This window comes from Symphalangus syndactylus, chromosome 2 (assembly GCF_028878055.3).
Source record: "Symphalangus syndactylus isolate Jambi chromosome 2, NHGRI_mSymSyn1-v2.1_pri, whole genome shotgun sequence".
Classification (NCBI taxonomy): domain Eukaryota; kingdom Metazoa; phylum Chordata; class Mammalia; order Primates; family Hylobatidae; genus Symphalangus; species Symphalangus syndactylus.
The window spans coordinates 45,639,794-45,664,875 of record NC_072424.2 but is presented as its reverse complement, the minus strand read 5'-3'; the positions used below and the strand labels follow the sequence as shown (position 1 = coordinate 45,664,875).

General features: G+C 36.0%; 1 protein-coding gene across 14 annotated transcripts in view; it reads left to right on the top strand.

The window, feature by feature from the left end:
- The window catches only part of EXOC6 (exocyst complex component 6), a 364,709-nt gene that overhangs the window by 293,129 nt on the left and 46,498 nt on the right, over nucleotides 1-25,082 (top strand). For 10 of the 14 annotated variants that reach the window (XM_063629860.1, XM_055255403.2, XM_055255395.2 and 7 more), the window contains 2 exons: nucleotides 5,499-5,640; nucleotides 22,195-22,268. In XM_063629860.1, the coding sequence (XP_063485930.1) occupies nucleotides 5,499-5,640; nucleotides 22,195-22,268 (216 nt within the window). Of the gene's footprint in view, nucleotides 1-5,498; nucleotides 5,641-22,194; nucleotides 22,269-23,155; nucleotides 24,067-25,082 lie in introns of those variants that run through there. The other 4 variants (XM_063629874.1, XM_055255417.2, XM_055255441.2 and 1 more) reach the window with 4 other exon arrangements.

The window sequence follows — 25,082 nt, the reverse complement described above, 5'->3', positions numbered from 1 at the left end:
AAGAGGTATTTGGGGGAATGTTGTGGGTGTTAAAATGAGTATATTTTGATCTATGAATTTTAGAGCATAATTTCAAAAATTTATCTTCAGGTGGGCAGATCCCCTGGGGTCAGGAGTTCAAGACCAGCCTGGCCAACATGGTGAAACCCTGTCTCTACAAAAACACAAAAATTAGCTGGGCATGATAGCAGATGCCTGTAATCCCAGCTACTTGGGAGGCTGAGGCAGGAGAATTGCTTGAACCCGGGAGATGGAGGTTGCGGTGAGCCGAGATTGTTCCATTGCACTCCAGCCTGGGTGAAAGAGCAAGATTCTGTCTCAAAAAAAAAAAAAAAATATTGTCTTCAAGGTAGTATTAATGTTATTTAAACTCACTAAGGGAATTCATCCTGATATTTAAACCTTTATATCATATCTATTCTGTATTATTGAGAATCAGACATTTCAGTGTTATGTATAGTGTTCAGCCAGAAAATGAATTAAAACTGATCTTACTAGGTAGAGAAATCGCTGTGCATTTGTGAAATAATCTTGGGGAAAGTTTCATATTCTATGTTATAGGTATCTTTTTCCTGATTTCATAACAGTATTTACATTTGAACAAGATGTTTCATATAGTAAAACTCTAGATTAGTGGTTCTTATATAAAATGGAAGAGTAACAGATTTCTTGAATTGAAATACCTGTTTTTCAACTGTACTTCTTTTTTAATATTTCAATTAACTTTTTAATTTTTAATTTTGGTGTTTCCATCTGATGAAATACCTCATTCTTTCAGTATGTGTATTTTAAAATTTAAATTTAAAATGTAAAAGAGCTACAATTTATAACATTTTAAAATACACATACTCTTTAGGAGAGCTACAATTTATAGCCTTTTAAAATACACATACTGAAATGAAATTAAATTCATTAATTTATGAATTTATTCATTAATTCATTCATTAATGAATTAAATAAAAATTTAATTCATTAAAATACTTCCCTTCTTTTGCCTCTGAAAAAGACTGTTTCATAGTCTCATAACTGAAATTTATGTAGCAAACGATGATAGTGAGTTTGTATAAAATGCTAATATTTTACTGGGTTAATTTAGATAACTTTAAAAAGCCATACAGAATCAGAATTAATGAAGTCACTTATCAGTGTTAGGTTTAATATCCAAATTGACCATGATTTTATTTCGGTTTTCCTTTTTTCTTTGACAAGAGTTAGACTTTTTAAACAAAGTCTTTTATCAGTGTAAAGAATAATATGTTGTACGATATATTTGAATCTGTGTATTTCTTTTTACTTAAGTAAAAAAGTAGTTTATTGTACAAAGCTAGCCTTTTGTGGGAATATAAATAAAGAAAAATGGACTCTCCTGGAATCATTAAGGGTGAGTAGACCAATACGGAAAGAATGTGATTTCAAGAGCACATTTTAACATTAAATGTACTTGAGAGAATGAAAGCGGCATTGGAAAGTGCTTTCAAATAATTACAGTTGAAATCAAACCTTTTTTAATAGACCTTTGAAATAAGAAAATGGTGAGACACAAATGAAAACTTCAGATGAAAATTTAAATGGGCCAAATTAGCTTTTAAGTGTTCTACATTTCTCTTAAAAATGTATTAGAGTAGATCTATGAAAACATTACTTTGAAAACAAACCAGTTTCGAGCCATAATCTAATAAACTATGTTGTGTTTTTACCTTGTTATTTTATGATATTTCACAGAAAACAGAGTATCTTTAGCCTAATCTATGATAGTAAATTATTTTGGAAATTTGTCTTGACATACAAACAGATGTGTTTTCTTAATTCCTTTTAAACTGAGGGTTGGTGGTTTGTGATTTATTGTTCTTGTGATTGGCATTAAAAGCCTTATTTCACAGCTTGCAGTGAGGGACTATTGGGTAAAGAGTGGCTGTGTTCCACAAACTAAATTCAAAAAGTGTCAATCAAGGTCTCACATAGGTTACTTAGAGAATGAGTTTTCTTACTGATTTCACCAAATGTCGCCTCATGCTGTCTTTGATTGGCACAGCCTGGCAGGGAGGATGGATGAATCTGTCACCGGCAGGTTAATTGTGTTACTGGTCTCAGTCTGACATCAGGTCTTTGACTCTTAAGTGGCTCAATACAAAACAAATTAGCAGATTGTAGTCATATTTCTCATTCTATATGCTTTGACTTTGTTGAATGCAGTCCATAAATCATATTGACTGACACACAAGTAAATGATGAAAGCTGTTTTTGAGACATGAATCTAGAAAGCAGCACTGTGAAGGTGCCATGGAAGGATGCATATGGTTGACCCTTTGGGAATTTCCTAGGAGCCAAATGTCTCTTTACCACAATTGTTCTTAGAAGAAAAGCTTTTCGGTAATGCAAAAAGGATCTAATATGTCAGCAGATTCTCTTTTACAAGTTCCTTTGAAATATAAGAAGTTTGTCTAAGGGTTTTCTCTCTTTGCAAGTTGTTTTCAGCCAAATGTTAGAGCAGAGTAAAAAAGTAATTACCTTTAAAAGCTTAGCAGGTGTTTTTACTTACTTATTGAACTTTGTAAAGAGAGGGAAAATGTTGGTAATAGTTGCAATTAATTTTTCAGATGAGGGCAGGAGAAATTTTGAGGTGCTTGAAATTTATTAAATGTGCCGTATTTTCTCAGTCACTACTCTTAATTATTTTGGCTTTTTTTGTTATAATGTTAAAAGAGCATCTCTAATGAAAAGGGCTAGTTTTTAAAAGATCATTGTAAAAGTACTCAGACTATTTTTATTCTAGAAAATGATATATTATTAAAGGCATCAACAATAATAATAATAATAATAGTGTTCAGAAGATTGTACCAGAGTGTGCCAATGGCTATAGACATTAAAAATAAATTTTCAAATATATTTTTGGGTGTGTAAATTTTTGGAGTGTTAACATTTCTATCTAAAAATATGTAGTAGATGAAGTTTAAGAATAGTTGTATACATGTTATAGTTACAAAGTAGACATTTAAAAAAATTGTATAATCTCATGGAATATAACTTTTAAAAATTTTAAAGAATCTGAACCTTTGATATTGTGAACTTAAATTTTGAGCTATTTATTTCATCTGAAGATTTATAAAATATTTTATAAATATTTTAATCTTCTATCTTTGAGAACAATAAGCCTGTATTTAGTATGCCTAATCAAAAGAAATTCAGTGTTAGGATTTTAGTATTACACATGATATTTAAATAAAGAGCTAAATTTGTGTGTGTGTATGTCTGTATGCATGTGTGTTTTCATTACTTATTTCCACCAGGTTTCTGGAATAGCCTGTGTCTTACCATCGTTTTCAGCTCCAGTGCTATTGCTATGTAATCATTTGTAGCATCTGAACCCATGTTAAATTTTAAAGGTTTACATAAAACAATACCACTTATATTGTACAGTGTGTTTGCTTATGAAATTAATAGTAATTTTCTGGCAATTTATTAATCAGCTTTTGCAGTTAGTACATGATAGTAGCAGCATGCATAGGACATGGAGCTGATTTGTTGGAGAAGCACATTAAACTAAAATGCACTAGTTGTTCCATTAGGTCAAAATGACATTTCCATTAAGTATTCTGAAGCCTATTACATTGTAATTAAATGACATGCCATTGATTTCTCCTTTCTCTGCTTCCCCACTTCTCATTCATATTGATATTATTCTGCTTGGGGAATGGAGCTGCATGTCTCCCAGACTAATTCTTCTTGAGTTTGGGGGATCTTGAATCATGCTGGGTTTTGCATTGTTTGTTACATTCCTTTTTGGCAGTTCATCAGTATCTGTCAAATATATTGTTTGCATCGGCTTTTATCTGTTAAGTTTTTGATTGAGAAATTGACATTCTGTTTCACATATGCAGTTTTTCACTGTGCATAGTGTCTAAATGCAAAAAACTCATTCAAAAAGTTGTTTGTTTCTAGTTTGACTTTTAATGTGTGATTTAACAAATGTTGTAATAAGCATCTTGAACATGTACTTATGTTCTTTATTTCCTTTCTCACAAATCAACCCTATGTAATATGTTTTTGTACTAATATATTGTAACATTTCTGTTTGGGAGATTTTGGTCATGATTTTGTAGCTTTCTGGCCTTTGAGATAAGTAGGAAAAATATAATTATCAAATATGACTGGGTAAATATTTGTTAATGCAAATGAGGCAAAACATGGCATGTCTTCCAAAAGCAATTATTTCTAATGATATTCATAGATCTTTGAATCCTATCATAGTAGTCATTCCATCACCAAATCACATAATTGTCAGTTGAAGGTAGCCGTCCTAGGAGCAGTATTACACAGGAGAACTTTACCTAAAAGAGTTTTTATAATATTTTAAACTTCTAGTTGAAATGCAAAACCTGCTTAAAAAAATAATTTATCTTTGGGAGGCCAAGGCAGGCGGATCACAAGGTCAGATCGAGACTATCCTGGCTAACATGGTGAAACCCCGTCTCTACTAAAAACACAAAAAATTAGCCAGGCGTGGTGGTGGGCACCTGTAGTCCTAGCTACTTGGGAGGCTGAGGCAGGAGAATGGTGTGAACTCAGGAGGCGGAGCCTGCAGTGAGCCGAGATTGCGCCAGCCCTGGCCACAGAGTGAGACTCTGTCTCAAAAAAAAAAAAAAATTAATTTATACTAAAAGTGATGTAGTTTTGTGAGTCAGCTGTGTAATGCAGAGGCTAAACATTTAAAAAGGACATTTTTAAGAAAACAATTTAGGATATCGGTGAAAGTTCATGTAGAGTTTTAGGAGATTATTATAGTAGGAAATATTTTTTAATGATGTATATTATACTGAAAGAAAACCGCAAGTATTCAACCACATACTTCCAATCTACCAGATGATTTAAAAACTTAATTTCTAAAGCTAAATGCACATCTGTAGATAATCTTGAAGTCATATTGGTAGACAAACCTTTTTTTTTCTGCCAGTGATTGAAGCTATGCTATAGACTAATGTTCTGATTAGAAGTAAGGACTCACGATTCAAAGGGTATTTTGAATTTTAGCTGTAATTTAAATAGCAATAATAGTAAATTATACTGTTAACTTCCTTTATTCTGACTTGGTTAATTAGGTAAAGGAGAGATGAAGGAACATTATACGGATAAAATGTTCTGTCAGTATGACTTATTTTATGTCATAAGTGTCATTTTAATATGCATTTCTAAAGTGCTTTCAGTATTTCGAGAGATCTGAAATAATAGTTTTTAACTGGTATTTTGATTTTCCTTTGTGCAGTTAGAGCTTTAATGATATTTATATCCTGAGAAAGCCAAGTAAACTAAGAATATTAATGTTAATTTCTATGATATAAAGGCATAACCACTCAGAATACGGAAACAGGAAGGAAAGTAACCACTATTGTACCAAGCATAAGCAACAAAAAGAATGCCAGGTGTATGATTTTTCTGATTCTTTACGATGTATTTCTGTGTTTGTTTATTTGTTTGATTTTTGGTTTGATTGTTTTAAACAGGGGAAAGTTGCTCAGACAGCTTGCATGTCAGCCTGCCAGCATCTGTCAACATCCTTAATGCAGATGCTACTGGACAGTGAGTTAAAACAAATAAGCATGGGAGCTGTTCAGCAGTTTAACTTAGATGTCATACAGTGTGAATGTAAGTACTGTATTGGTTTATTCTTATATATTACTAGGAATCTATGCTTAAATTATATGAAAAAATGTATTCAGCAGGATAGTTCAGAAAGGAGGGAGAAGGCCTGGTTCAGCTAAACTTTTAGCAGCCTTAGGAGTAGGGCTAACTTCCTGAAACAGGAAGATAAAAGTATCTCAGCTTCACATTTAGGGCCTCTAGAGAGAAGCACTGAGTGGCATTCCAGATTGGATATTTAAAAACATGATTCGTTTTCCCCATTATTCCTTGTCTGGTCATTCTTGCCTTTTTCTAGGACTCTCCTAATGTTTGTCATAAATGAATGAAATGATTCTGTCATTCTTACTTGTCCTGTAAGTAACTTTTTAGATACTTGCTAGAAGAATAAGCTTAGGACCTTGCATTCCAAATGAAATTTCTGAATTTTTGTTTCTCCTTTCCTTAGATTTCACAAGGCTTTAGTATTGCCATTGTTTTTCACTTTTTTTTTTTAGGTAACAAGGCTAGCAGATTCCATAATCTAATGTTGACTTTAGTCAATCAGCTTCAAAACTGGACATGCTATTTGGTCATTAGCCTTGTTACATGTGCTTTTGGATATGGGTTTTATCAACCCTCAAATTGTAATTCTTTAAGTACAAGATAGGAGTATATGTGAGCAATTTTCAAGCAGTGCTTTCAATTAAGTGGTACACTGGTTAAACAATGAAAATCCCTGGTTGACAATTCTATCAGGCACCACAGTTGATAAATTGAAAATCAGCGGGGCACAAGAAGGATTATAAAATATTTGTCTAAGGAAAAATTTGCAATAATGTATTCTTTGTGAAAGACATTAAAAAATTAAATGTCAGCAGTTTGCAACTGAAGCAGAAATGACTGATTTTTTTCAACAGATATCAAATAGTTGTGTGCCCACTCTGTATAAGGCATTGTGCTAGGAAAAACATCATTAATAATTAATAATAAATAATTAGATAGGCTCTTTGGACAAGATCAATTGTCTGTTGCATACCACACGCACACACACACACACACACACACACACACTATACAAAGTTTCTAAAAACCTACCCATTTATTTAAAAAACAAGGAATGTTTATTTAGAAAACAAAAGAAAAATGGCTTTTTTCCTAGGGAAGAGAAAGATTAATTTTCTTTTCCCAGGAAGCATTTTTAATTTTCTCTAATTAGAAAACCTTTATTATATTTCTTTCTCAAAGTAAAGCTATCGTTTGACAAATATTTATTTATATATTTATGTTTTAGTTTTTTGAGACAGAGTCTCACTCTGTCACCCAGGCTGGAGTGCAGTGGCACAGTCTCAGCTCACTGCAACCTCTGCCTTCTGGATTCAAGTGATTCTTGTGCCTCAGCCTCCCAAGTAGCTGGGACTACAGGTGCGTGCCAACACGCCCAGCTCATTTTTGTATTTTTAGTAGAGACGGGCTTTTGCCACGTTGACCAGGCTGGTCTCAAACTCCTGGCCTCAAGTGATCTGCCCACCTCAGCCTCCCAAAGTGCTGGGATTATAGGCATGAGCTACCACCCCTGGCCTATTTTGTATTTACAACAATATCCCAAAGAAACACTTTTTTTTAAGTTTTTTTTTGTTTTTTTTTTTTTTTTAATTACAGATGAGGTGTTGCTGTGTTGCCCAGACTGGTCTCAAACTCCTGGCCTCAAGTCATCCTCCTGCCTTGGCATCCCAAAATGCTGGAATTGGAGGCATGAGCTACTGTGCCTGGCCATTTTTATAAGTTTTTAACCTGAAAGTAATTTTTATTCCCATTCCACAAATACTTTGAAACTGGTTTCTTAAGTTTCTTTAAAAGTTGTCTTATGAGATCATTCCAGTATGACATTGTATGTATAAATATATAAGCATTGCTCAAGACATTTTTGTGTTACAGTAGTCCCTCTTATCCACAGTTTTGCTTTCTGCAGTTTTTGTTACCTGCTGTATAGTACATTAAGACATTTTGTGTGTGAGAGAGAAAGATACCACATTCACATAACTTTCATTACAGTATATTGTCATATGCCCTCTATTTTATTATTTTTGTTGTTAATCTCTTATTGTGCCTAATTTTTTTTTTTTTTTTTTTTTTTTGAGACAGAGTCTCGCTGTGTCTCCCAGGCTGGAGTGCAGTGGCACAGTCTTGACTCACTGCACCTCTGCCTCCTGGGCTCCAGCAATTCTCCCGCCTCAGCCTCCCGAGTAGCTGAGACTATAGGCGTCCGCCACCAGGCCCGGCTAATTTTTTTGTATTTTTATTAGAGACGGGGTTTCAACATGTTGGCCAGGCTGGTCTCAAACTCCTAACCTCAGGTGATCCACCTGCCTCGGCCTCCCAAAGTGCTGGGATTACAGGCATGAACCACCGTGCCTAGCTCTGTGCCTAATTTTTAAGTTAAGCTTTATCATAGGTATATATGTATGTATGTGAAAAAACGTAATTAATATAAGGTTCATTACTATCTGCAGTTTCAGGCATCCACTGGGGGTCTTGGAACATATCCCCATGGGTAAGAGGGGATTACTGTATTACATCTTTAGTATGGCTTCAAAATAACTAGACGATTGAACTACCTTTGTTGGCATTTGATGTGTCTTCTAAATTAAATTTATTGCTCAAAGATGGAAATTACTGTTTGATTAGACAAGTTCAGTTGTCTAAATCTTCTCCCTATTCTCTTACCTCTCTAGCCTATTGACATTTAGAGAAAGGCCCAAACGCCCTGGAATCTTTGCCTCGCTATCCTGCCACAGGATAGTTTCCACTTTCAGATAGTCGTCTGGGCAGAGTTTCTAGAGGCTCCTTTTAAAACTCTGATGTTTTCTTTAAGAGCTAGTCTCTTGGAAAAGACCAAGAAAGGTCCTGAGTATGAGCTATAACTCAAGAAAGCCTGGGGCCATTTGCAAGAGGGGTAAATCCTAGCCTGACAGGGGCTAAGGTCCTGGCACTGTAGATATGAAAAGGGAGAGACCAGGACTCCAAAGACAAACCACGGAAGACAACTCAGATTCCTTTAAGATTTTGTGTATGGTTGGCTCTACTTCTTAATACTTCTGTATTACCTTAATCATTACTTCTGAATACAGTAACATGCATTTACTACTCATGGGACAAAAAAAATTGATGAAAAATTTTTGTGTTTATTTCACTATCTCTGGTGTTCTCTTTTCCAAAAGACATCTTTTTACTTAAGTAGTATAGCATGGATAAAGAAGTCTTTCTGGTGCAAAAGAACCATCCACCCCTCAACTTCTGACTTTCAGTGATTGATATATAAATCGTTTAAAAAATGAAACTTAGCTTTCTCTAATAAATATGTTAAAAGAATTTTAAAAATACGTTTTCATGTTAAGTATTTTTATTTGTTTAAATCTGGAGGAAAGTAGTTCTTTAAATACACAAAGCTTATTCTCAATTTTAATGTAGTGTGTATGCTTTCTGCATATTGGGGCAGGGAAAGGAGAAGAAAGGGAGGCAAGAAGAAAAATCTAGCTAGGTAGTGGAAAGGCTAGAGTGCCTGGTAAGTCTGTGAAGAGAAAAGTGTCTGGATACCATGGGAATCAACTGGAATATGAAGAAGAGGAAAGGCAGGTAGTTCAGATGGGGAATCCTAGAAGCTAAAAGATCATTGAGTTTCTTCACACACCTGTTAATAACATAGACACACTCACACACTCCTCCATCTTGAAATCCTTTCTATAATAAACCTGCCAAGTAATTCTCCAGCCATTCCTTGAACATCCAATCTGAGAGATTAAATACTCTTCAGAAAATACATTTCCATACAATACATCACTTTATCAGTCTCTCACACTGAGCTGAAATCACTTTCTCTCTAAATTTCTCTTAATAGACCTAGTTCTACCTTAGGGTTAAAGTCACCACCAGTCTATATTGTGTTGTCGTGCAAATTAGAAAAGGTGTTCTCAATGAAAGGAAAAAGCCCTCTAGAGCTGCCCCCTTTATCTGAATTAGAGAAAGTTTACTATTTTCCCATCTGGACTTGGCCCCTACCAACGCACATAGCTTATCAAATAAAACATTAGCTGGATTTAGCTCTCTCCTTCCCATTTTTCTCCTCAGTTGGGCACCTGTGTATAGCAAGCAGCCTGACAATTATCTGAAGTTTGGCTTAGGGTCACACAGGAAAAAATAAATCTTTATCTACAAGCCAGTTACATGAAAACAGCTCTTACATCTCTCTAAATCTTCTGAAGGCCAGACATCAATAATTCCTTATTCTTATTCTTCTTATGTGATATGGTTTTAGATCCAAAAATCTTCTCTGAACAAACTCGTTTAACTATCTTCTCTTTCATATCTGATACCCCAGATTAAGTATAGAGATACTCAGGTGTACAGAACAAGTATAATTATGTAGCTTTGCTATCAAATACATTGTTTCATATTCTATAATTGATTAATAAAGCCAAAACTGTTAAACCTTTTTCAGTAGCTGGAATATACTTCTAAATCATTGAAGCTACAGGATTCTGTTATTTCCGTGTATTCCGCCCCCCCTTTTTTAGTGATTGCTAAGCTCTGTTTTTCTTATCCTATATATGTATGGTTGGTTTTTATTTTAGGATTTTAAGGTTATCCCTAATTTTGAGATGTGTTCCATAACTAGCCTATTGAGATCTTTTTATATAAAAAGTTAATATCTGTGGATTTGTAATCATTCTTTCTACATATTTAACAAAGTCATTAGCAAAATATTGAACAAAACCTGTTGTTCATGTCCTTAGATACAGAACATCAGTATCCTGAGATACAGTACATCATCAAAATGTGGTCCCCAAATGAGCAGCAATAGCATCATGTGGGAGCTTGTTAGAAATGCAAATTCTTGGGCCCCACCTGCTGAATTGGGAACTCTGGGGATGGGGCCCAGCAATTTGCTTGAATAGACCCTCCAGTTGATTCTGTTGCATGATAAAGTTTGAGAACCGCTGTATTACATGGACCTCTCCTTTGTATCTATTTAGGTCAATTATTCAGAACCTTATGGGTACCTTAAGATTTCTCAGCCAGTTGCCAATCCCCTGATTGAATCTAACTCACAGTTTGGCATCTTGCTCCATGTTATGAGCAGCTTCTGTCAGAAGCCTTGCTAGCATAAAGAGTTAATAACGGCAATTGAATTTTCCTTATCTACCAGTCTAATTACCCTTTCAAAGAAGAAAATGACATGACTCGGATTCGTCATAAATCCGTATTGACTCATAGTGATCACTTTCTCTTGAAGACTCTCAGAAATCTTTACTTAATAGCCTGTGATTGGTTCTCAGGATTAACATAAAATCCTGCTAGTCTGTGATGTGCTAGCAAGAGAGCCATAGTCCAAGAAGTCCAGTAGCAGGGATCAGGAACTCGGATTGGAAATCATGAGCCACCAAAGAAATGCTGGGCAACTCAGAAAAGGTGCTTAAATCGTGAAATTTAAGCAATAAGAAGTGACTTTCATTTACAAGATTGAAATATAAGCACCAACAATGATCTTTATTCTGTGCTAGATTTTCCTTTTATTTGGTTTAATCAGAATCCAAATGTTTATTTTCCCATTCTTGTTACTCTGAAAAACATCATACATGTATTTCCTCGGCCTCAAAATGTCAATCTGCAGGTAGAAACAAATAGCACATCTAGATGTAGTGGGGGAGGTGGAAAGGTGGAAATAATTCAGTTACTGACAAATTATTCTATACCATCATTCAGCCATGTACTTTTTGTTTGTTTTATTTTTCTGATGATGAAGAAGGATTAGCATTGACCCATCTATGTGCTCATTTGTTTTTTGAAACAATGTGTTGATGCTCTTTTTTTTTGGTATTCCTTGTGACGGGTGACACACATACCTGTGAGTTAAATTAGCTTGAGCTAAAATTTCAGTCTGTAATTATGAAACAGAAGTTTTTCCCATGTTAAGTCAACTTCTTTATAGGAAGATTCATTTGTGCAAATGTTTAAAGAGAACGTATTATATGTTTGTTACATACTGAGAAATCAAAGATAAATCAAACTTCAAAGATTTCATAGTCTGGCTGGGTAGGAGACAGATACATAACTGTAATAGAGCATAATTAATTATCTATAGAATATGTATTATGTGTAGAGAGGGGGCAATTAATTCTGTATGCCATGGGATTGAGAAGATTGACTATGACAGAAGTAAAATTTGAGCTGGGTCTTAAGGGATGGATAAGATTTCACCAAAAGCAGGGAAGGGTATTCTGAACAGAGGGAATGAGGTAGGCAAAAGCACTGTGATGAGACAATGTTTAGGGAATCTTCAATCATATGTGGATGGACTACAAAATGGAGCTTTTTAATTAGGATCATGACTCGATTAAATCTGTGTCATAGAATGTTAACTCTAGTGTCATTTGGAAATTTGTACTGGAATGAGGGAGACACTGAAAGCAGGAAGACTTATTAAAAGACTATTGAACTTTTTCATGTGAAATATAAAAAAAGCTTAACCTTCACCAGTGGGAATGGAGAGTATGGATTCCAGGCATTTTGGAGGAGGGAATACATAAAAAGAGTGAATGAGTAAAGGTACAATTTGATATGATTTAACCATCCAGGATGGATAGTTTAATTAAATTCAACATAGAAGATTTGAAATTGCAGGTATCTTACAGAGTGCTATGCTCATAATAAAAGGTCTACAGATGTTTATTTATTGAATAAATTAACAAAGTAACAAATCAGGAACTCTCCGTAACCAACACTGGTCTCTTCTAGAGTTCTACCTTTGTTGTCAGAAAGTTAAGACCCAGCTGATACTGCTGTATTTCAACTCAAGACCATTTAACTGCTTGATCTAAACAAAACTAATCATTATTTCTTTCATAAAAATTCTTCACATATTCTATGACTGAAGAATGACCTTTTAACTTTATCTTTCTGAGCTAAGTAGTTATTTTTTAAAATGTTTCCTTGTAGGGTATTTTCACATGCCTTTTTGTACATTTTCTTTGGATCTTTTCCTGTTTTTCTACTTTTTTAACCTATACTTGGTCCAAGTGGATACAGTGTCTAAGTTCAGGAATATAGAATTATATGAACTTATATAGAACTTTTCTTTTTTAAATTGCTTTCAGATCAGTCTTAAGATGGTCTGAGTACATGTCAGGAAGTTGAGACCTTGCTCCCAGTCCTGGCTCTGCCTCTAACTTGAGCAAGTTGACTTGGACAAACCCTTCAACCATCAAGAGGCTTAAATTTTTCCCATAACACATGGAATTTGGAATTGATAAATTTTTCAAGACAACATCCTGGTTCTAAGATTCAAAGGCAGTTAAATGTTAAGACACTGAAGAGTGTGGGGCTTTGAAGTCATATGTTAATTATGTCTTCATATCTATTATGTGCATGGCATTGAGGGAATACTGTGGTAAGCAACACAGAAAAAGTCTTTACCCTCTTGGAGTTTAAGTCCAGTGGGGAAACAGTCATTAAATAACTTCATTAATAAATATGACTATAAATTGTTAAACTTTGTAAAAGTATATGGTATGAGAATACTAGGTAGGATCTATGTATAAATGTAGAGGTTAACTTTTGGTTAATTTGACCATAACCATAATAGTAGTATAACCGCATATTTGGAGATAGTCAGGAAGATAACCAGGAATACATACTTGGAAATTGCAAAAATAGCTCCATCTGAAAGCTACATTGAACCTTTGATCTTAGTATGAATTTTGTATAAGTTCAAGATAACTGTCTTCTTATTTGGAGGAGCATTTGCCAAGGTATGAGAATGATGTTCTGAATCAGTGTATGTACTTTGTTTTATATTTATTAAATACTTATTATATATTGGGTACCAATATAGATACCTTACAGATATAACCATATAGAAGAAAAGATTAATATGTCCTCTAAACAAGTTCTTACAAAGGTGTCACAGAAATTCTTCATATTACTAACAAAATGCAGACTATTTCCAAAGCATCGACAATCAGAAAGACCTATTCTATATTTGAGGTATCCAGAGTAGGTCTAGAATACATTTTTAAATTCATTCTACCCAAATATCTAAGTTAGGTTATCAGCTCCTAAAGGTTTAACATCTGAAATCTGTAGGTATTAGAAAAGGCATTAGAATAGCTCCAGATTAAAGAGTGCTGGCATCTATTTCAGTGGTGAGTTATTGGAGAGTAGATGTTTCTTAATGTGAAAGCCTTGGTCTTTCTTAATTTTTGGATAAAAACTTAACCTGCTGGGCACAATGGCTCATGCCTGTAATCCCAACACTTTGGGAGGCCAAGACTGGAGAATCGCTTGAGCCCAGGGGTTCGAGACCAGCCTGGGCAAAATAGGGAGATTTCATCTCTGCAAAAAAAATTAAAAATTAGTCAAATGTGGTGGTGCACATGTGTAGTCCCAGCCACTCAGGAGGCTGAGGTGAGAGAATTGCTTGAGCCTGGAAGGTCAAGGCTGCAGTGAGCCATGATCATGCCACTGTACTCCAGCCTGAGTGACAGAGTGAGACCCTGTCTCAAAAACAAAACAAAACAAGAAAGCTTAGCCAAAAAAGAAAAAAAAAAAAAGAATGCTGTTTATAGAGTTTTAGCGACTATGACCTCTAATTCTAGCCTTGAAAAAGGCCTGTGCCCCATAATAAAAGTATTAAGGCAAAATCATCTGGATGGTAAGAGAATAATATTTCAGTGCCTTTTTAAAAAGTAAGCTGGATGCTGGTACACTGTTTGGATACCTGAATTTGTTCCTGGTTTGGATACCTGAATTTGATACCTAAGCTATCTGATGGAGGATACTTTGCCCAGGTTTAATTCCAAGAAATGGAGAAAACTAGATACTACTTTATAGAAAAATGAGGTGATGAAGGTAGAGTAACAGTTGGTCCTCGAGGTTTGCATCCCACTGTTGTTGAACCACATATAACAGAAAATACATCTAAAAGCCAAGAATCCTAACTTTTCTGATTCCCAGGCATAAGTTCTTCACCACCAGAAAAACCACTAGATGGTGCTCTTAGTCATTCCTTTTAACGACACAGCTGGTTCACATGGGATACTTTATTTGCCTAATAACAAAATTTGTTAAACAAAACTTAAGTTCTTACTAGCTACTTTAATCTTCAGATCTAGATAGAAATGGAATTACAAGAGGTATCTTCAAATAGAATGAATATTGGCATTCATATTCAGCCATTTATTTAGTTACAGAATTATTCCATTTTATATGCACCTGTGTGGTCATTTGCAAGCAAGATATTAAAACTTTAGCCTAGCCTCCTCCCCTTTCTTTCAATCTTTTGTCAAGGTTCTGGTGTGTTCCCTCTTATGACTCCATGGGCCCTTTTTCTCCCCCGCCCCCTTTACCCCCTGACAATTCTACCTACCCTGTGTGGATGTTTTCTATATCTACATTGTAAACAATCTACATTCTCTGCCTTATGATAAAGATAACTGTCTGCCTAGAACAAGATTTTTAAAGGACTTCCGAGTTTAATTCCCTCTGAGTTTAATTTCAGAGTAGGTTTCATATTTTCCAGTTAAGATAAATACTTATGGCTTGACATCTTGGCAATTTTCCTTCGCCCCTCGTACCAAACCCTTTACATTTTGCATAGATCCTGAGGGGAAGGGCCTGTTTTCCTACTTAAAAAAATTTTTTTGTTATATATACAAATAACTCATGTTTTGCCTACAGGTATTCTTTGTTCTCTTAAAACTTCATAGATTGCCAGCTGGGTGCAATGGCTCACACCTGTAATCCCAGCACTTTGGGAGGCCGAGGTGGGTGGATCACCTGAGGTCAGGAGTTCGAGACCAGCCTGGCCAACATGACGAAACCCCGTCTCTATTAAAAATACAAAAAAAATAGCTGGGTGTGGTGGCACATGCCTATAATCCCAGCTACTCTGGAGGCTGAGGCAGCAGAATTACTTGAACCCAGGACATGGAGGTTGCAGTGAGCCGAGATCACACCACTGCACTCCAGGCTGGGCAGCAGAGCGAGACTCCGTCTCAAAAAAAAAAAAACCACAAAAACCCAACTTCATAGATTGCCAATTTGGAAGATAGTTTTGTTATAATCACAGCTTACCCTGCATACATTATTTTTTGTTCCCAGTTTCATCTAAATTGATTCAAACTAGTCTTCTTCTAAGTTAGGCTGATATAGCAGAGTTTTACTCTATTGTTATAATATACCTTCCCAATAAGGTCAGACACCTCCTTCTCTAATCTAAGAATATTTGAAAACTTGGAATCAGGCCGGGTGTGGTGGCTCACGCCTGTAATTCAGCACTTTGGGAGGCCAAGGTGGGCGGATCACCTGAGGTCAGGAGTTTGAGACTAGCCTGGGCAGCATGGTGAAACCCCTTCTCTACTAAAAATACAAAATTAGCAGGGCCTGGTGGCGCATGCCTGTAATCAAAGCTACTCAGGAGGCTGAGGCAGGAGAATCTCACTTGAACCTGGGAGGTAGAGGTTTGCAGTGAGCCAAAATTGTGTCATTGCACTCCAGCCTGGGCAACAGAGGGGGACTCCATCTCAAAAAAAAAAAAGAAAAGAAAACTTGAAATTATTTATTATTGTTGCAGAAAATAAGAGGAAATGAATATCCTGAAGTTATTTTGTTTATTAAAAAGGAAATAGTCAAATTGGAGGCATTAAGAGAAAAAAACAAAGATTTGGAATCTCTTAAAAAAGAACGCTTTATAGTCTGGAAATGATTTTTACATATCTTATTGGGAAACCAGGATCAATGTGTGTTTTTTAAAAATACCCTTAAAGGCATGGCTAAATGACAAAAACAAAGACACCATAATGGGGGGAAGTGGGCATTATTGTTTTTAAAATTTTAAACATAGTCCAAGGGAGGAGAATTAGGAATCCCCAAAATATGACAAATTATATACAAAATGAGAATCTGGATGAGCCAAAAAGTAATTTGACAATAGTACTTCAAGAGATTTTAAAAATTAGTCATCAAATTCTTTAAAAATTTAAAAGATTAAAATTGATCCCATGAATTATTGGCACCATAGACAATAATAGTAGAAATGATTTGTATTACTATTTATTCATTCAACACACATTTATTGACTGTTTCCTAGGTGTCAGGCATGGTGTATGTAACTACTTCCCAGGAGCTTCTTGTTTAGTGGAAGAGCTCATGATTTAGTTTTAATTGAAGAAACTATTAGGAGTATTCTCACCCACCCTTAATTACTTTTATATAAATACACTAAGTGTATACAGTTATTTTCTTGATTTGCACTGTTAAATAAATACATATGGCTAGGAAATTTAAATTAAGCTGGATGCAGTGCCTCACACCTGTAATCTCAGCACTTTGAGAGGCCAGGGCAGGAGGACTGCTTGAGGCCAGGAGTTTGAGACTGGCCTAGGCAACATAGTCCCCGTCTCTACAGAAAATAAAAAAAATTAACCAGACATGATGGCACCTGTAGTCCCAGCTACTCAGGAGGCTGAGAGGGGAGGATTGCTTGAGCCCAGAAGGTTGAGGGAGGCTGCGGTGAACTGTGATGGCACCATGGCACTACAGTCTGGGCAACAGAGTGAGACCCTGTCTCAAAAAAAATTAAATAAAACCGAAAATTAAGTTTAGCATGGATATTACATTTCATTATTGCAGAACATTCTCTTGGACAGCATCATTCTAAATCTAATCAACAAGCTAGATAATATATCAATATCCAATACTGGATGACATTCCTTAGAATTTATTCATTTATGGTTCTGTTTTTCTTCTTTCATTTAAGAAACTTTCATTGAATACTCATTATGAGTCAGGCATTGTGCTAGGTGATAAGAATGTAGAAGTGAAAGTACTGTCCCTGCTCTCAGGGAGTTAATGGTTTAGTGGGAAGACCCAGACAGATAAACAATTACAAGGCAGCAAAGTGAGTGCTGAAGTTAGGCTGTGCACAGGAAGTTGCAGTGAGAACACAGAGAAAGGACATAACCCAACCTGCAGGGATAATGGAAGTCTTCCCAAGGAAGACGATGATTGAAGGATAAATAAGAGTTTACCCAGATGGAAAATAAGAAGAGGAAGGATGCTGTAGGCAGAGGGATCAAAGCATCATGGAAAGAGAGTGGTATATGCATGGAAGTACAGGTAGTTTGGTGTGGTATAGAAACTAAGGTGCCCCTAGGGAAATGATGAGATGAGGCTGGCAGATAGACAAAGGCTAGATTGCGAAGGACCTTAGCCTTGTTTTATTTTAAGATGATGGGGAACTATTGAAGGATGTTAAACTGCGAAGTGGCACAAGTCACATCTATGTAAATCCTACTGGAAGAAGTGGATGGAGAGGTTGCACCAGAAGCAGGGAGATCAGATAGGGTGTGTTTTAGTAACCCAAGCAAGAAATGATGATAGTTTGTACTAAGGTAGAAACAAATTCAGACTCAAGAGATATTTTGGGAAGTAGAAACAACAGGATTGACTGCATTTGAGTTTTAAAGAAATAAAGGGAAAAATACGAAGCTGTGAATCAGTAGCATATAATTACGAATGTCCTCTGTGCCAAATGATTATCAGATCACTAAATTGCCTTCTACCCCTAAAAAAATTTGAGAAAAAGTCCTGAGTGTTACAATCTAGTGAATTTCACTTCCATATTGGTTAGATTCTTATGAGAGATGTGATAAAAGATGAGAGACTGAATACTTAGTCAGATTCTGGATTAATGGAGTAAATGCCAGGAAACCTGAATTAGTTATATAATCCCGGGCAAGTCACTTTCCTTTTAATTTTTCTGCCCTATAAAATGAAGGACTCAGCTGGGTGTGGTGGCTCACGCCTGTAATCACAGCACTTTGGGAGACCGAGGCAGATCACTGGAGGTCAGAAGTTTGAGACCAGCCTGGCCAACATGGTGAAACCCTCTCTCTACTAAAAATACAAAAATTAGCCGGGCGTGGTGGCATACATCTGTAATCCCAGCTACTTGGGAGGCTGAGGCATGAGAAACGCTTGAACTTGGGAGAAGGAGGTTGTAGTGAGCCAAGATTGCGCTACTGTACTCCAGCCTGGGTGACAAAGCAAGACTCCGTCTCAAAAAAAAAAAAAGGGACTTGGCAACTTTTAAACTGAGTCCTTAGGGGACTGTTGGACGTGTTTCAAAGAGGTTGTGTCTCTTTCAGTTGCAAGATTTTCTGATCCATCATCTGCATGCCCTATGTACTTAAGTAAGTTATTGTGATGCTCAGAGCAGATGGTGTGTGAGAAAGTGCTTAGTAAACTATAAAGTGCTATATAAATTTATAGTTTCATTAATTTTGACATTGAGCTGTTTGGTTTACTGCCAAGCTATTGGGGCTTAAACGATAGTATCTTAAACAGGAACCTAGGGAGAAGAAAAATTATTTTAAGATTATTTTTAATGTAGAAAAATTCTGAGCATTAAGTAGAAAATAACTATATGTCTAATTGAAATTGAGCTTATTTTTGTGCCTGATAAAATGAGTCTCCCTGCATCATAGAAAGTCTTTATTTATGAGTATATGTGTATCTATCCATGGTGATGGTAGAAGCTATGGTAACATTTACAGCCTTGGTTGAGAACCACTAGGGATTTATGGTAAACTGTTACAGACAGTAGCCTGTCTGTAACAGTTTTTTTTTGTGACCAAAAAAAAAAGGCCAATAAAATGCTGGATAGTCTTAAGTATTTTTTTTAAGACAAGATCTCGCTTTGTCACCCAGGCTGGAGTGCAGTGGTACGATCATGGTTCACTGCAGCATCAACCTCCTGGGCTTAAGCAATCCTCCTGCCCCAGTCTCCCCAGTAGGTGGAACTACTACAGGTGCATGCCACCATGCCTGGCTAATTTTAATTTTTTTTTTTAGAGATGGGGTCTTGCCATGTTGCCCAGGCTGGTCTTAAACTCCTGGCTTCAAGCAGTCCTCCAGCCTTGGCCTCCCAAAATGCTAGGATTTATAGGCATGAGCCACCATGCCCAGCCAAAAAAAGCATTTTTTTAAAGTTAGAAAACACCTTTACTTTTAACACCTTTTATGATTATAATATAAAAGGCTAACATAAAATAATATATTTTACAATGTAATATAAAAGGTATAATTTTGCTTATCGTTTTTCAGTTAAGATGTAATGATACTAGAGAAAGGCAACTCAGCTACCTAAGGCATAGTAGGGGGTAATGGCGATACCACTGTATGAAAGTATACCACTTATTGTATAACAAGACAGTGATATGAAAAAATTGTACTAAATACTGAAAAGTGTGGCTAGATTTGGTCACTAAATTTTGGTTTTCTAGAAAAAAGGGGTCTGAGAATGGTGAATTTAATCACTTATCTAATGACCATAAACTAGCAGAGAACCAAGAACAAAGGGGGAAAAGTGGTGCATCTCTGAGTAACCAAAAGGTTACTCATTCTCAAAAGGTACATACGCTCAAAGGAATGTGTATAAAAACTATTAACCTTACTAGTAGGAGAGGCCCTTGCTTAGGTTGTATTTGCTCTTACTTTAGACATAATTCTAGTAATTGATTAGCTGGCTTACCTGCTCAAGAAGAGTAAAGATAAAGTTAGTAAGAGAGATAAGGGAGAGAGTAGGGAGTAAGAATTCATGTTAAAACTACCAGGGAGAAGGCAGAAAAATTAGAAAAGCTAGACACAAGAACTCAAATAGCACAGCTTTTTAATAGAACAAAAAAACAGCTCTTACTTCCATTATAGCCCCTGGGAATTTTACTTTATAGAACAAAATGTATTCTTAATGGTGACCCAGAGAATTATGATACATTTTAGAATTTTGTAAAATATGCTTAACATTAAAGAAAAATTCTGATGCTTAAAGCAAAAATTATACAACAGCAACATTCCCCAGAGATGCCAGATAAATTAAGCTGTGCAAATTTTCATTTATTTATTGTTTTTAATTGTTGATTTTGAGCCTTTCTAAACTATATTTCACACAGAATACCCTAAATTTAAGAATTGCTTTTGTTATTCCAAGAACTATATAGGCTGAAATTTTAAATAGCTTCCAAAATTCTAGCTCAGATAAATTCACAAATGGAACATCTATAATGTTCTCTAAAAAAATCAGAATATCCAGCACTTTGGGAGGCCAAGACAGGGGTGTTGCTTTAGGCCAGGAGTTCAAGCCCAGCCTGTGCCACATAGCAATACCCTATCTCTATCAAAAAAAAAACCCCCAAAAAACAAAAAAACATTAGCCAAGTGTGGAGATGCATGCCTGTAGTAGTCCCAGCTACTTGGGAGGCTGATTGCTTCAGCCCAGGAGTTCGAGGTTGCAGTGAGTTATAATCATGCCACTGCAGCCTGGATGACAGATCGAGACCCTGTCTCTTAAAAAAAAAAAAAAAAGAAGAAGAAGAAGAAAAGAAAATTAGAAATTAATGGGGTGGGAAAATGATTACCGGCATTCTTATCAGAGAAGCTTCCATGTAAAATGACAGGGTCTTTTTTATGAGCCAAGTGTTTTAAGTTTTTAAAATAACTAATATTGGAATTGTCTTTAGTTTAATTAAATAAGCTATGTTAGTAGTATTAAAAATTTTAAACCACAAAAAATTATTGAAGGAATCTGTGGAAATTTTAAAAATTCTCGTTGAGATTTTTTTTTAGTTGAGGCATGAATCCTTTCTAAAAAAAATCACTGGCTGAGCGCGGTGGCTCACACCTGTAATCCTAGCACTTTGGGAGGTCGAGGCAGGTGGATTGCCTGAGCTCAGGAGTTCGAGACCAGCCTGGGCAACATGGTGAAACCCCGTCTCTACTAAAATACAAAAAAAATTAGCCGGCCGTGGCGGCATGCACCTGTAGTCCCAGCTACTCAGGGGGCTGAGATAGGAGAATCACTTGAACCTGGGAGGCAGAGGTTGCAGTGAGCTGAGATGGCACCACTGCACTCCAGCCTGGGTGACAGAATGAGACTCCATCTCAAAAAAAATAAAAATAAAAATAAATAAAAATAATTAAAAGGCATGAACAGACATTCCTGCATCATCCTGATTTTTCAACCTAGAACATTTTACTATTGTCTGCATGTAAAGTTGACTTCTTACCTTGGTGTCTGTCTTTTATTGCTATTAGCTAGAGGTGGGATTTTTTAATAGCACCTATTCTGTAGCAAAGCAAATGTTTCTAAATATGTTGACAGCCATGGAATTGGTATCATTTTTAAATGCTTCTACAATCGTTCACCTAAGGCTAAAAAGAGTCAGAAAGCTTTACTTGATTGAAGTACGTTACTGTTAAATTTTAGTAAGAAAACCCTCCTAAATTTATTGTGATTAGGATTACAGTGATTAAATGGCGATTAGAAATTTAAAATTATTAAAACACTTGAGGTAATGGATGTGGAGAACTTTCTCAGTAGTGGAAATTGAAGGTTATAAATAATCTTCATTTGAAATGATTATGTGTAAATATTCTAATGCATTTATAATGAGTAGAAATTATCAGTTAAACTCTTGTATATTTTGCGATCTCGTTTTTATTCTTTTTTTTTCTTTCTTTTAATAGTGTTTGCCAGCTCTGAGCCTGTGCCAGGATTCCAGGGGGATACCCTGCAGCTAGCATTCATTGACCTCAGACAAGTAAGATGTAATAATGTACTTCCCATTTGTTGCCCTCTAACTCTTGCCCCTCCCCTTACTTTTTTTTTTATTAATGCTACAGGAATGCCTGTTTGCCTTGAAACAACCTATCTTAAGGAAAATGCTTCCTTGATAACTATGTATTTGGCAGGTCTCTTTGAACCTGTAATGCATTCAGTACCTCAACTTCATAAAGCATTCTCATCAGTGAATATTCAATTTATTTAGTAGTCATTACCTGCTAAGCAAATTACTAAATCATAACTTTGTAGCTTGGTATAATGACACTTGATGTTCAAATTATTTCTTAATAATCTCGTGGTCATATATGAAAATTGGTGGTATTAACATTAATGTCAGGACCCAAGTTAAATGTAAATTATTACAACCTAGAAAGTAACCCCTTGCATAAAATTTTTTCAATGGTAAAGAATGCTATTTTATAAATTTTCTGTTGGTCCCAGAAAGAAGGATAAAATAAGTTTTAAAAATGTAATGAGACATTTACACAATTCTTTTCTGGCCCCAATACTCTAAGTGTAGTAACAAATATGGTCATTTAAAAACTCTATTCATTTTGCTACTCTGACATCTCTATTGTCATTTTATTTCTTTTCTTCCCTTTTTCCACCTCTTTTTTTTATTCTTTTCCTCCTCTTTTCTCTTCCTCTTTTTGTTGTTTTTAATTCCTATTATTAAGTAGCTTAATAAAGCTGGGGAGTCACAAGGGGGTCGTAGTAGGAAAGGAGGATCCAAGTTAGAGGGCTCAGGAGTGCTAGAATAGACAGTAGGAGTGACTGTGGCCTTTGCAAGAAGAACCATATGGAGATTGAATTAAAACAAAGCCACTGTGGTATCAATCTATTAATGGTTCCCATTCCCTTTAGGGGATAGAGATGAGGCTTCATCGTTGGTATGAACAGACTCTACCACAGTGATGTTTGGAGCAGGACCAGTTTGAGCAGTTAAGAAACTCTGACTTCAGTAAATGTTTGAGAATATAGATAATTCCAACCCAGTGTTTCCTAAATACTTATTGTCTGTTATATATTCATTATTTGCAGAGGAAAGATGTGGTTGAAATAAATATAAAAGTAATATAAGAAATAGTTTTATCCTGATGGAGCTTAAACATGCTTTAGAGAAGCAAAACATAAACTGGTTAGGAATCCTTATAAGACAGTGAGTCGCCGGCTGGGCTGTTATCCCAGCACTTTGGGAGGCTGAGGCGGGTGGATCACAAGGTCAGGAGATCGAGATCATCTTGGCTAACACGGTGAAACCCCGTCTCTACTAAAAATACAAAAAATTAGCCGAGCATGGTGGCACGTGCCTGTAGTCCCAGCTACTGGGGAGGCTGAGGCAGGAGAATCCCTAGACCATGGCAGGTGGAGTTTGCAGTGAGCCGAGATCGTGCCACTGCACTCCAGCCTGGGCAACAGAGCGAGACTCTGTCTCAAAAAAAAAAGACAATGAGTCATGTGGAAAGAATTGGTACATCTTCAAGTCAGGTTTAGTAGGAGACTGAAAAAGCCATTCTTATCTCCAAATTATGTCTGTAAAGTATGGTATATATAAAATATAGTCATATGTACTTTTGTTTGCAATCAGTGCTCAGATATTACGTCAAACAAGGAACACTGTTATAGGTGACCTAGATCTGTAGATGATTAACCTTGCTGAGTTGGGAAAGATAGTAGAAAGTGAAGAAGGTGGTCTTTATTAGGTCATTTGACTATTTAAAAAACTGTCTTCTCTTTATCAAAGAATAAAAAAAAAATTGTTTTTTGAAATCTTTAAATTATCACTGGCTAAGTAAATGACTATTATTTTACAGTCACCTGTGATCCTATATTTATTCGTTTATTTATTTATGAGACAGAGTCTCACTCTGTTGCCCAGGCTGGAGTTCAGTGGCATGGTCTCAGCTCACTGCAGCTCTGCCTCCAGGGTTCAAGCAATTCTCCTGCTTTAGCCTCCTGAGTAGCTGAGACTACAGACGCGCACCACCACGCCTGGCTAATTTTTTATTTTTGTATTTTTAGTAGAGACAGGGCTTTCCCATGTTCGCCAGGCTGGTCTCAAACTCTCGGCCTCAAGTGTTCTGCCTGCCTTGGCCTCCCAGAGTGCTAGGATTACAGGTATAAGCCACAGCGCCCAACCACCTGTGATCCTATTTTAATCAAGTGTTTTAAACCTGTGATATTTGACATACTTCCCCAAATTTCAGATTCTAAAATTCTTTTTGAACTCAAACTTTTGGATATTCCGGAAAGGGCCCCTGGAAGCTCAAGAGAGACATATTAGGGCTTATTCGATATAAGAAAATCATATGAGAAACACTGTCAAATAAGAAATGGTATTTAACTTGCTTTGAATTATATTTATACAAATATCTTATTCATGTATTCCAAAATTATATTGGATTCCTGAAATTCTGATGTCTTGATATATATTATCAGTCATAATTATTATGTTATTACATGTCACAAAAATAACAAAATTCCCTTGTCAATTGGTGTCTTTTACCATGGCTATATTCTTTTTTTTTTTGAGATGGAGTCTCACTCTTGTCACCAAAGCTGGGGTGCAGTGGCGCGATCTCGGCTCACTGCAAACTCTGCCTCCTAGGTTCAAGCAATTCTTCTGCCTCAGCCTCCCAAGTAGCTGGGACTACAGGTGTGTGCCACCAAGCCCAGCTAATTTTTTTTGTACTTTTAGTAGAGGTGGGGTTTCGCCAGGTTGGCCAGGCTGGTCTCAAACTCCTGACCTCAGGTGATTCACCTGCCTCGGCCTCCCAAAGTGTTGGGGTTA